Source organism: Gopherus evgoodei, chromosome 9 (assembly GCF_007399415.2).
Source record: "Gopherus evgoodei ecotype Sinaloan lineage chromosome 9, rGopEvg1_v1.p, whole genome shotgun sequence".
In the NCBI taxonomy this organism is placed as follows: domain Eukaryota; kingdom Metazoa; phylum Chordata; order Testudines; family Testudinidae; genus Gopherus; species Gopherus evgoodei.
The window spans coordinates 95,554,948-95,567,493 of NC_044330.1; the positions used below are offsets into that span (position 1 = coordinate 95,554,948).

Consider the following 12,546-nt stretch of genomic DNA (forward strand, 5'->3'; position numbering starts at 1 on the left):
TCAGGACTACGCCCAGGGCACCGCCTACCCATCATGCATCACGACGGGGCGCCGCCGCCATTGTGCCGAGGCAAAGGCCGCTGGAAGTGTCACGAGTGCAACAGCGATAGGGCGGGGCTAGGTCCCCTCACTCGGCGTCGCACGAGGCGTGCCAGGGCTACCGGGAACTTCCCATGGCCCCGAGGACCTGCCTGCTGGGAGCGGCCGCCCCCGTTGGCCCCAGTGCATGCCGGGAGCGCCCACCCCCGTGGTGCTGTATCCCTGAGGGGGCGCCAGGCGGCGGTTCGTGGCCCTTTAAGGCTGTGATCCCGCGAGAGGCGCCGCGGCCAATGGGCGGGAGGGGGCGTGGCTCGGTGGGCCGGAGAACGGGATGAAGGAGGATAAGGAGAACACTAGGCCTAAGGAGAAGCGGGCGCCCGGGGGCCCCCTGGACCCCAGGGGGGGCGGGGAGCCCGAGAGGCTCGAGCGGCCGAAGGACAAGAAGGAGACGCTCAGCAAGGTGAGGCTGGGGGCGGCCTCAGCCCCTCCGCTGGCAGAACGGCCCTGGGTTCCGCTGTGCCTGGGGGCTCCCTAGCTCGGGGCCGGGGCCGGGGCGTGCTGCTGGCGGCGCTTCCCCCTCTCCCGGGCCCCGGCCTGCGCGCCTGCCCGGGGCTCTGGCGAGCTGCTCAGTGGAGCCCCGCAGACCCCAGCGCCGCAACCCCCGGGCGGGGCCCGTGGACGCTGTTCTGGGGATGGGGCCAGGCCCAGGGGTAACAACTCACAAACGCGGCGAGTATGGGGCGGTGTCTCGTTTTTCGGTGCCCAGCCGGAGGTGCCGCGATCTGATGGTTTGCTCGCGGGGTGCTGAGCTCGCGCGGCGTTTCGAGTGTTGTCCGCACTCTGCAGAGCCAAGGCCTGCCTGGCATCCGGACCCCTGGCCACCACTTGGGAAATGTTTGGCCCAAGTCACTTGCTCACCGTAGCACTTAGTGGCAGGCTAGGGAACGGGGCTCAGGAATCTTGCCTTTGAATTCCTTGCTCTAATCACTGAGCCACATTTCCTCACTTAAAGCCTGAGACTGCTCCCCTTGGGAAGTGAGTAGGAGTCTTTTCTTTGACTTAAGTGGGTGCTGGATCAGACCCCCAGTCTCTCTGTGCTTTCTTGAAGAATTGTGATGTTTCTAGGTCAATCAATACATAGGATATAAAAATGGCATTGAAGCGTGCTGGGTGAAATAGATTTCCCCATGAGCCACAGTTGTTGACTTAGCTTTGTTATCCTATGGCATCTTTCAATTAAGAAATCTGAAATAAAGTCAGGGGCAGACAATAATTTTACACTCTTAAAATTCCTGTGTTAAGGTGGTAATTCGACGCTTGCCTCCCAGCTTGACTAAGGAACAACTTGAAGAACATCTTCAGCCTTTGCCCGAACATGACTATTTTGAATTCTTTGCTAATGATTCCAGGTACAACACTTTAGGTTTAAATTTTTTCATGTAACTCTAGTATGTCAATTAATTTACACTTGTCCATCGTGTATATCGTTAAAATCATCAGCAACTAGCCAGCTTCATTTCCTTACACATTGCTATTTTTTGTCCTTTTGCAGTTTGTATCCTCACATGTTTTCCAGAGCATACATCAACTTTAAAAACCAAGAAGATATAGTACTGTTCAGGGATCGCTTTGATGGTTATGTTTTTGTTGATCACAAAGGCAAGTAAACATAAAACTTGGTTGTATACTAAAATGTTTGTATATCAGATATATTTGATGAGATTTAGGAGATTGTCAGGTAGTTTATTCCCAATTTTTTTCTTATTGTACACTTTCTTTTAGTGCCATAATTATACTTGGGCACCATATATTGAGATTAAGTACATGGTGCTTGCATGTAGACTTTTCGACAAACTTCATGACACTTTTTGTAGTAGATTTTAAATACAGCTTAAAATAATAACAATAAAATCCAATTTTTAAAGCAACATTAGTGCTAAATTTTCTAAACAAACTGCCGAAGAGGAATTCTAGCCCATTAGCAATTTACATGTGTATATGGTCTAAGTTTAGTTAGCTGTCATTGCAGTATATTGTTATGTGGTTTGTTGGGAGCATTCAGCGCCTAATACTAAAACTAATTGGTGTTTTGGCTGATATCTTTTAATGCATATATATTCTGGGTGAAATTCTGGCTCCATGGGAGTCTTGCCAGTGTTTCCAGTTGACTTCCGTGTGGCTAGAATTTCACCTGAAACTCTTGTTTTATTTGGATTGTTTGTTTTAGAGATTTTACTTTTTTATTTTTCATCTTCCACCAACCAGTTGCTTTTTGTGAAATAGAGCTATGACAACTGAAGTCTCAGTTATTCAGAAGGCATTGAGTGGCTAGTTTCATGTTCCAAGCATCAATTTAAATTACCTAGATTCTCTGAAACTACTTCTCTGTTCTGCATGGACTTTTTGTCAATCTCACTGGGTTTTGTCAAGAACAGAAATTCCCCCTTTTCTCCATATTTCCAGTTGAACACACAGTGTTCTTCCCCCCCCCAGTGAATGAAGCAGGAATAGGGGCAGGGGGGACGACAGCATGTGGTCATAATGCATAACTATCAGGATGCTGAATTAAGGTTGCCTGAGAAACCTTAGCTCTGGCATTTCCTAACTTAAGTATTACATTTTGCAACTTTAGCCTTCTTTTAATGTAGTTTTGTATGTGTTTTGTGTATAGGCTGGAAAGTGCTTTGAGAACCTCTTGCAATGAAAAGGTTATAAGGAATGTTGTCATGTGGTCAGATATATAAACACAAATTCCATAGCTACTATCTATTTATCTGTCTAGTGTTGTTTCTTATAAACACGCCCTAGTGTCCCTCCCCCAATATAATACACGGTCAGGAATTTAGTGTTTTGTTTTTTTACATTGGTGATTAAACAGTTTTAATATTTAACAGGTCAGGAGTATGCTGCCATTGTAGAATTTGCACCTTTCCAAAAATCTGCAAAAAAGAAGAATAAGAAAAAGGATGCCAAAACTGGGACTATTGATGATGGTATAACTATTGGGGTTGTTTGTCGTATGCATGCGTATGTGGTGCATGGTATCTGATAACAGAAATTTGAATTTATTTTGACTGTGTGGTGTCCTAGTGTAACAATATAATGTTTGATACTAAACATTTAACATGCAACAGTGACACTTCTGTTTTTTCAAAATAACTTGTCTGTTTTACTGTAACAAAAGTACTTAAGGTATTATTGATATTATGATAGTACCTACTGGTCCCCAGCAAGGGATGGGGTTCTGTTGTGCTAGGTAATGCCCACACGTGTAATGAAAAGATGGTCCTTGTCACAGTTAGCTTTTGCAGGCTTGGTACACTGGAAGAAAAACAGACAACTGCAAAACCAATAAAATATCTTAATAAGCACACTATGGAATAAAGTTGTTAATAATGCAAGATTTTACTATTAATTGTGTACTTTACAAAACATAACCAGACATGGTTCCTGCCTCAGAGTTAGATTTAACTTGGCTAAAGACAAATATCAGGCAGCAGCTCATAAGACTATATAACCCATTCTTGTTTGTTCGTAAGTTTGAAAATGCAGAGTGACTATTGAAACTCCCAGAAGAGGGGTCAGTATGTGTATTTTGTAGCACAAACCGATCTTTCTCTCCAGACCCAGAGTATAAGAAGTTTTTGGAAAGTTACAGTGCAGATGATGAAAAGTTAACATCGACTCCTGAAACACTACTAGAGGAAATAGAGGCAAGAAACAAAGAGTTAATAGGTATGAAAACTGATATCTTGTACGTGAACCTCTTCTTACAGTATAGGAAGACATACGAAGTACAGTATTTTGTAGATTTGTGACTTTTGAACTTTTGGGATTCTACATTCCTTTTTAGGTTTATTTAGTATCATAAAGTCCTTAGAGTAATACTACTAATGAAGATCTACTTTATTCATCCCTGGGCCATTCCCTCTTCTTAGTTTAAATTGCATATAGTAATCTTCTCCGCTACCTATACTAAACACCTGTGTTATGTGCTGTTAAATTCCAGTGATGGGTGCATTGGCTCCTTTTAATAGTATTGTGGGATGGGAAGTGATATATCAGTGTCAGTTACAACTCATTTTAGTTTAGCTAAAACATTAAATGAGGAGATGTAGCTATTCATAAGTAAATGAAGGGTATACATTTCAAGAAGAGAGAGAAAAGTTGTGGTACAAGTAAGACTGAAACTGAGCAAAATCTAAGATAGATGGGAAAGACTTATCTCAGTCTAACTTATGAAAACGTATCTTGATATTTGTAAAGGCAAAAATATTTATGTTCTTAATGTTTATTTAGCTAAAAAGACAACTCCCCTTCTGAACTTCTTGAAAAACAAACAGGTATGATTTCTCTGTATAATCTATGTAGAGTTTTTTTGGTTACAGTTTTTGATAACTTGCTCTTAGAACTTGTGTATGTACAGTGATGTCTATATAGTAAGATTTTCTTTTGTAGTAAATGGATCTAAAGACCTTGTTTTAAATAATTCTCCCAGAGCTACAGAATTGTTCAGGTAGGTGGGAGCACTTCCTGCTTCCTTCTCTCCTCAGAAGAAAGTTGTGAGACTTTTTAAAAAAAAAAAGGTGGGGAAGGAAGGTTGGGGGAGGAAAATATTCTACAACTGTTTGTTCTGCGGCAGGATTGCATCCTGTTGCCTAACTGGATTCGTGCTGCTCAGCAGATGGTAAATATAGTGGAGCAGATCTAACAGTGCAGCTGGACTTGCTTGCCGAAGAAAAATGTAATGTGTGCAGGACCTTAGTCTAACGATTATAATCATGTTTAAAATGGGGTGAGGTTTTCTTGTACTCTTTATCCCAAATACTTGGTATAGCCTGGGTTCATGCTTAACAAACTGTGTGTTTAGCAGGGATTGATGGTGGCTTCCAGAGTATTGATATCAAGCTATATTTTGCTTAACATGGTGGTTTAATAACAGTCCTTGTCACGGTGGAACACAGCCATGTGAGCTGTAGCTGTGTGATTGGCAAGCCATCTTCTGTTTAACATATTGTTTGCAGCTACCAGGATTTAAGTTAATGCCCTCTTGGTGATTTCTCTCCTATGAACCTATTTTTCTCCCAGGTGTGTTTAACTTTTTAGGGTGGGTTCTGATGCGTTGGTGTTTTCATTTTAAAATATAGAGTTAATGATTTCTGAAATATACATAATAATGCTGCTCCAGTGAATTTTGATGCTGTCAATAAGTTGCTTAAAAGTAGGATACAAAGGGAGAGACAAATGTTTTGTAAAGCTGTATATTTTAGAGAATTTTGTCATTTCAGGGCATGGTATCTTATAGAACTCTTAAAAGTAACTTTTTCTTTTTCTAATGTGGGAAATGTTTGTGTGTTTTTTGTTTTGGTCCTCGTCTCCCTCCCCATCTTTCCAGAGACTGAGAGAAGAAAAAAGAGAGGAGAGGAGAAGAAGGGAACTGGAAAGAAAAAGACAAAGAGAAGAAGAAAGGAGGAAATGGAAAGAAGAAGAAAGAAGGAAGAGAAAAGAGGCAGAAAAACTGAAGAAATTTGATAAATGCCCAGAGAAAGAAAGGGATAAATCAAAGGACGAACCAAAGATTAAGGTACAGAACATGTCATTGTTATAGGCTGTTTTCATTCCCTGTAAAAGTTGCATACCAAATGTGTTCACTGAATACTTATCCAAGAGTAACTCATGATCTTGAAGGAGTAGACTAGTTATTTCATAATGTTCAAGCTTTTGTTAACATACAGTAAGGATTTGTATGATTGTTAGTTGCTTTAATTTATCTTTAATAATTTTCATTTGAATACTTGTGTATATGCTTTTGTTCCCTAGAACATATGAATTTAATATAATCTGGGTAACTGGATATATTTTATTACCATCTTCAGTATTTGATCTTGTTCTCCTACTGTACAGGGAAATGAATCTTCTGGGATTGGGATCATTATTTTAGTTGTAGACATTACTACCTCTGAGCGCAGGGAGTATGGAAATAACTAGTTACATATATGTATATTTCTCATATTAAGCAGAAGTCACTTCAACCCAGCTAAATTAATTCTACTTTGCAGCACAGTATAGAATGAGCCTTTGATTAAATAGAACTTGTGTCTTCTTCATAGCTACTTAAGAAACCAGAGAAAGATGAAAGAGACTTGGAGAAAAAGGAAAGGTTCAAGAAACTGGAAAAAGAAAATGTGAGGGAAGAAAAGGCGGCTGGCACTCTAAGCAGCGTGTCAGCCAAACGATCCGATGGAGAGACTAAAGAGGAGAAGGCAAAAAAGTTAGTATTCCAGTACTTACTATATATGACTTACTAACAAAACCCAGCCTTCTAGACTAGTAATTTAAAACTTAGGCTGCACTGCCCAGGAACAGCTTTTGAATTCAAATGAAGAAATGTCTCTCATCGGAATTGTCTGGGAGAGTGTACTCATTTTCAGGGAGTAGGGTGGGTCCATCTGGACTTGAACTGTTTCATATCTGTTTGTTTGTTAGACAAATTTTAGTGTTTTATCAATAACGCTTGGGTTTTCAACTGAAGATACTTACAAATGGAGCCAAGCTCAGGAGTTGGAGCCCAATTCAGGAGGCACAGCCCTTGGGCAAAGATGGCTTTAAGCCACCTCTGTGCCCTCCAAATTCTGGGGATGGCTTTGAGCTTGCAGTCTCTAGCTCCATAGACCGCACTTATAGCGGCTTCCAAGAGCACAGGGGCCACTTTAAGTCCATAAAACTCATAATGCATATCCCTTTAGAGGCCTTGGCAGGAAGGATAAGTATGGCCATCCTTATGCCAGAATGACAACCATGTACTGAAATAACTAATTCTCACAACATCCATGTGATGTGTACAGGTGTGGGTTTCCCCCATGTGTCAGAGGAATGAGGCAGAGTTTTAAGTAATTTCCAAGGCCACAGAGGGAGTTAGGAAGTCCCATAGTTCTAGTCACATAGCTGACTATCTGTAGTGTTCTCACTCATTATCAAGGATTACATCCTCACTGCAGTTTATTTCTGTATCTGTAGTAAAATATGACTAGGCTTCTAGGATATTTTAACTCTTGTCTAAAATCTACAAATCCATGTCTAACAATATTGATGCAAATTTGGAGTTGTAGTATTGCTTACTACTAGCTGTGATTTTGATTATCCAGTCTTCTAAGCTTAATTTCTCGCTGTGTTTTTTCATACAGATCTGAAGATGAATATGGAAAAGATTACAGGGACCGGGAGAGAGACTTTGAAAGAGAGAGAGAATATGAGAGACTGCAGCGGGAGAAACAGAGACGCCAGGATGAAGAGCGTCGTAGGCAGAAGGAACGCTTTGAGAAGGAAAAAGTTTTTAGAAAAAGAGAAGAAGAGGTTAAAAAGGAGATGAACTTACTCAGAGAGAAAGGAAGGAAAAATGAGCTTCCAGACTTTACAGGCAACATAGAAAAAGCTGAGAAAATAACCAAAGATGACAAAAAAGAGGATGCAGCTAAGAGAGATCGCATCAGAAATAAGGTGCTGGCTCTCTTTGAATTCACACCCACTCTATATAAGGTCTTGTTTGTGGTTTGATGGTGAATGTTAATTAAGGGGAAGGTCATGCTATTTCTTACCTTCTTGACATTTTTTTTCCTCCTTCATATAATAATTCAGCTGTAAACTTTGCCATCATATATGAGGGAAAAATAGGCAGATCTTGTAAGCTTTGCTGCTGTTAAGATGAACTTAGTCTTTGCAAAGTTCTTGTTGCCTTTGTAGGAATTATGTACAAGTCCAGCTGTTACTGGCAAGTTCTGAACAAAAGTGAATAAATGTCTGTCCTGGTTTTGCCAGTGGATAAACATTGGCTTTTTAACTTTTGTGTCACCAGAGAAGTGATATGGTAGGACCAGATTCTTGCAGATGCTGCATGTGGGTTAATGCCAGTAAGTACGTCTCTATGAGCAAGAGAAAACAATATAGCAGGCAGCCACCCCTATTATACCTTCTCCAAAACACTGCAGAGGCTGCTGCATCAGATATAAGAGAGGCAACACTATGCAGTGTCATAGCATAGACCCATGTTAATTTACATATCGTTCTATATGCAAAATACCCCCCCAAATATGTATTCCTTCCATGGATAGGAATACATCCAGTTTAGATGTGCACTAATTCTGTACTGGCAGCATCTATGGTGTGTGTGTTTCATGGTTTTTAGTTAAACGTTCCTTGGGAGAAGCTTTGAAATTTGCTCATGCGCTTGAAGAGGACAAACTGAATTGTTCCTTAAAATATTATCCTTGTGAATGCTTTAAAATACTTGGGTGCATAATCTAAAGCAGCTTTCTCATCTGTGCTATTTGAGCAGTTACTCTGTGTCGTTGGGTGTCACTGAATAATAGTATTTTGGGAAAGTCTGAAGAAGTCTGTGTGGTGTTCTGTTTGCCTTTTTTAGTATCATCCCTTTAGAAATGATAGGAATTTTGTCTTGTGCAAAAGCATCATATTGTCTGATACCTTCTGATTTATTTCAGGATCGTCCAGCAATGCAGCTATACCAGCCAGGAGTTCGAAGTCGAAGTAGACTGTGTCCTTATGAAGACATTGCTGCAAAGTCTGTGGACCAAGGAGCAGATAAACAGGAAAGTGAGACCAGTAATACAAAAGAGGAGGAGTGATTAGCACGCAGGCCTTATGTGTTCTGATTATTGAAGCAGCCAAAGAGCATGTACTACGCAATCCAGAAGTGCCTTCAAAGAGAAGGAACAAAGGAAGAAAAGGGGACATTGTGCTGTTGGATGTTTCTGGTTAAAGAACCTCAGAATTTTGAAATGTGTTCTCATTGTTACTGGAATTTATGTTCATAGCAGCAGACTACAATGGAGAAGAAAATGTTTGCAGTTTGCAAAGTAGAAAAGCTTTTTGTGGCCTTAAGTACGAGAAATGCGAGTCATGTGGTCAGGAGGATGACACCTGGATCTAAAAGCAGAGCTTTTTTGTAAAGCAGTCCTGAACCAGTGTGTGGTACACTTAGAAAGAGGAGCAAAGTTAAAGCTGCAGTTATGCTCAAAAGCTAACATCCGAGATTGCTGTGCTGCATGGTGTTTGATTCTGAGACTACAATATTTACAAATAAACAGTGTAATCCTAGCACTAAAACAGCGTTCTCAGACTATGGTAGCTGGGCCATCAGTGGTCTGGGGAAGCCTTTCCTGGTTTTATGCAGAACAAACCTTTTCAAGGTAGAAGCAGTAGGAGGTTTGGGAAGTGGGGAGAGGCCTTATAAAGAATCTTCCAGGTAGGAAGTGGGTTACTGAATGAAGTAATTGAACTAAAAGATTCCAGTGTAGGAATAATTACTGGGTATTTCCTTTTTTGATAAATTGTCATGTAATGTCTGTCTACCTACACTGAAACAATTATTTTTTTTTATTTCAGTATAGCTGTGTAGAGTGTCTGATTCTTTTCAAGCATTCCCTCCTTGTTTTCAGTGTCTTAAAAGTAGGAAATTTGTCATTTCAAACTCTGCTTCATCTTTCCTGATGCATTGGAGTGTTATTTCACAGCCCAGAAGAAACTGCACCAATAATGATCCTCTTTAAGCTAGCAAGTTTTAGCCTTAGCTGTTTTGTACTAAAACCAATAAAATCTCAAAATATTAAAGATACTTTAACTTATTTGTCTTCAGTGAGACTTTTTTCTATTTGGAGGCATGACAGAGCTAGCCTTATCTCATGTACTGTATTTATCCTTTATCAAAGCTTTTCATACTAATATTGTCCATTAGTTAACATTGTCAAGTGGCCTCAAACTCAATAACAAAAAAAATCCCTGTACTCTGCTGAGAACAGTGGAGAATATTAAACTAATACATCACTGTAGCTAAATTACAGTGCATAATGTTACAGTAACTCCTCACTTAACATTGTAGTTATGTTCCTGAAAAATGTGACTAAGTGAAACAATGTTAAGCGAATCCAATTTCCCCACAAGAATGAATGTAAATAGGTGGAGTTAAGTTCCAGGGAATTTTTTTTGCCAGACAAAAGGCATTATGTACATTTTAAACAAGCAATTTAATACTATGCTGGGGGGAGTAGTGTGTATGTGCTGTGTGTTTACAAACATACTGTACATACAATACAGTACTATAGTCGGGAGGTGCCCCTGCCTTACCCCCCACAGGCACAGCCCATTGGCACTGGAGATGAGGGAGGCTGGAGGTGCTGTAGGCTAGGAGAAGCATGTGCAGCAGCAGCAGCTTCTCCTATTCTGCAAGCACCAGGGGCAGGGGGACGCTCAATCCTCAGCCTGCCCAGTTCCCCTAAGCCCTCATCCTTGACCTGCCTTTTCTCTCCCCCCCCTCACTTTCTGCCCCTTCCCACTCCAGTCCTCTCCCCTCCCTTCTAAACACCATAAGCCAGCTGATTGCCACGGCAGGGGAGGGAGGGGGAGCCTGCAGGCCGGAGTCACTCCTCCCCCCCCCCCCGGGGCAATCAGCTGGCTTGGGGAGGCAGGGGGGGAGAAGGGGAGCCTGCGTGCTGAGTCCTCACTCCTCCCTCCTGCCCCCAAAATGCCACAAGCCAGCTGACTGCTGCAGGCAGGAGGGTGGGGGGCACTGATCCCTGTTATCTGCCAGCAGGCAGGAGGCGCTATGGGAAGCGGGGGCATAGGAAGGCTGCCAGCTGTGGAGAAAGCAGGCAGCCAAACAACATAAGAGTGGAGCATTGCACACCTTTAAATGAGCGTGTTCTCTAATGGATCAGCAATGAAACAACGTTAACCGGGATGACTTAAATTGAGGAGTTACTGTACTTTTATCAAAAAACAAAACAGTAAAAATATAACTGTTAGTGGAGAGAAACCTCCCAAATCCAGAATGAGTCCTTCCTTTTCTGCTATTAATAACCCCACCTTTGGCCTCTTAGGAGAAAAGTAGAGGAATCTAACATTTTTAAAAAAAAATCTCCACTTCTGTTAACAGCTAGGGAAGATCCATAATCATCTTCTCTGTTTCTTCGCTGGCTGGCTGATCTTAGTCAAAGATGACACAGCAAGAGGACTGGGCCCAATTATATTTTCTTAATCATTGGTACATGGGAATAAGGAGGGTTGAAGAAGTTTGATCTCTACATTCGTGTTGCTGCACCTCCGTAATCATAAATAACTTCATGCTATTCTCTTCAACTGAATATAGGTGCTTTCCTTTCAGACAGCTATCTACAGATCTTTGAATTAAATACTACCCTCGAAAAACCTTTTGAAAAAGCATAGTGCTTTCTATTTCTGAGGTACCATATCATGCAGTCAGTGTTGGAATCTTTCAAGGTAATCCATTTTCATCGCAAATTGTGTTTAAATTATTTTTTAACCATTGAAGATAAAATGTCTGTAACTAAACACTTCTCCTTTCCTTGCTTACATTGCTCTGCTGGATCTCATTTTACCAGAGCCAGCTGTTTTAGCACAATCACTCAACAGGCTATCCTATAATTATTTGTCACATACTTTCTTTCAACTTCCTATCTGGTACAATTACTGGCAGACAGGAACCTGGACTAGCTGGACCCCTTATCTGACCCAGTGTGGTTTCATAGATTCCAAGGCCGAAAGTGACCAGTGTGATCATCTAGTATGACTTCCTGTATAACGGGACATAGAACTTCTAGAAAAACATCCAATCTTGATTTTAAAATTGTGTATGTGATAGAGAATCTATCATGACCCTTGGTCAGCTGTTCTAGTGATTAATTACTGTCAGAAACGTATGCCTTATTTCCAGTCTAGCTTCTGCTTCCGACCATTGGATCCTATTATACCTTTCTCTGCTAAACAGAAGACCCCTGTTAAATATGTTCCCTGTGTAGATCCATAATCAAATCACCCCTTAACGTTCTCTTTTTTAAGCTAAATTAATTGTTGTGATTTTGATACTCTTAACATTGACTTCAGAGTGGCTATATAATTGGTAGAAAATTGGAATGGGCCCTGAATTCTGTGGTTTTGTTTTTTTTTTTGGTAGGGAGGAAATGTTTGCCTTTAAGCTTTTAAATGCTCATCTTGAAACATATCTTCCTTTTGACCCCTCTCATGCTAAGGCTGTGATTAGTGATCTGTTCCCTACAAACGTAGACAGTAACTTGATTACTGCTGTGAAGGGGTTGTACTAACAAATTCACCTTTCCTGAACCACAATTAGGACACTGATATTTCTCAGCAAATTATATATGACACGTTGCAAAGCATAGGTTACCTAAGAGAGCAGCTAAGAATATCTTACATTTCCATAGCTCCTTTGGTCCACCATGATCCTAAAGCACTTTATGTACTCCACAAACAGATCTCCAAATCATTGAATACACAGAGATCACTTCTTGCAAAGCAGCTAGCTCAAGGGTGCAACATCAGCTTATTTCAAAGCACAGAACAACACTGCACAGTAGTTTATATTTGGAAAATAAAGTCCAGGAGTTTAGGAAAGCAGAAAGTTAAGTACTAGAGTTGCAAAAAGTGTGCAAGGCCATTAATCGCATCCTGCTCTGA

At 41.1% G+C, this 12,546-nt stretch overlaps 1 protein-coding gene across 2 annotated transcripts; it reads left to right on the forward strand.

The window, feature by feature from the left end:
- Positions 1–28: 28 nt before the first annotated feature.
- Positions 29–9,680, forward strand: UPF3B (UPF3B regulator of nonsense mediated mRNA decay). Of its 2 annotated transcripts, XM_030575000.1 has the most exons (10): positions 29–499; positions 1,342–1,448; positions 1,592–1,698; positions 2,934–3,032; positions 3,664–3,774; positions 4,339–4,382; positions 5,435–5,623; positions 6,150–6,310; positions 7,224–7,536; positions 8,538–9,680. In XM_030575000.1, the coding sequence occupies exons 1-10, from the start codon at positions 371–373 to the stop codon at positions 8,679–8,681; spliced, it is 1,404 nt and encodes a 467-aa protein (XP_030430860.1). In that variant the 5' UTR covers positions 29–370; the 3' UTR covers positions 8,682–9,680. The 2 variants fall into 2 exon arrangements, with proteins under 2 accessions (XP_030430860.1, XP_030430861.1); XM_030575001.1 differs by lacking the exon at positions 8,538–9,680 and having other exon boundaries at positions 7,222–7,475.
- The last annotated feature ends 2,866 nt before the right edge of the window (positions 9,681–12,546 follow it).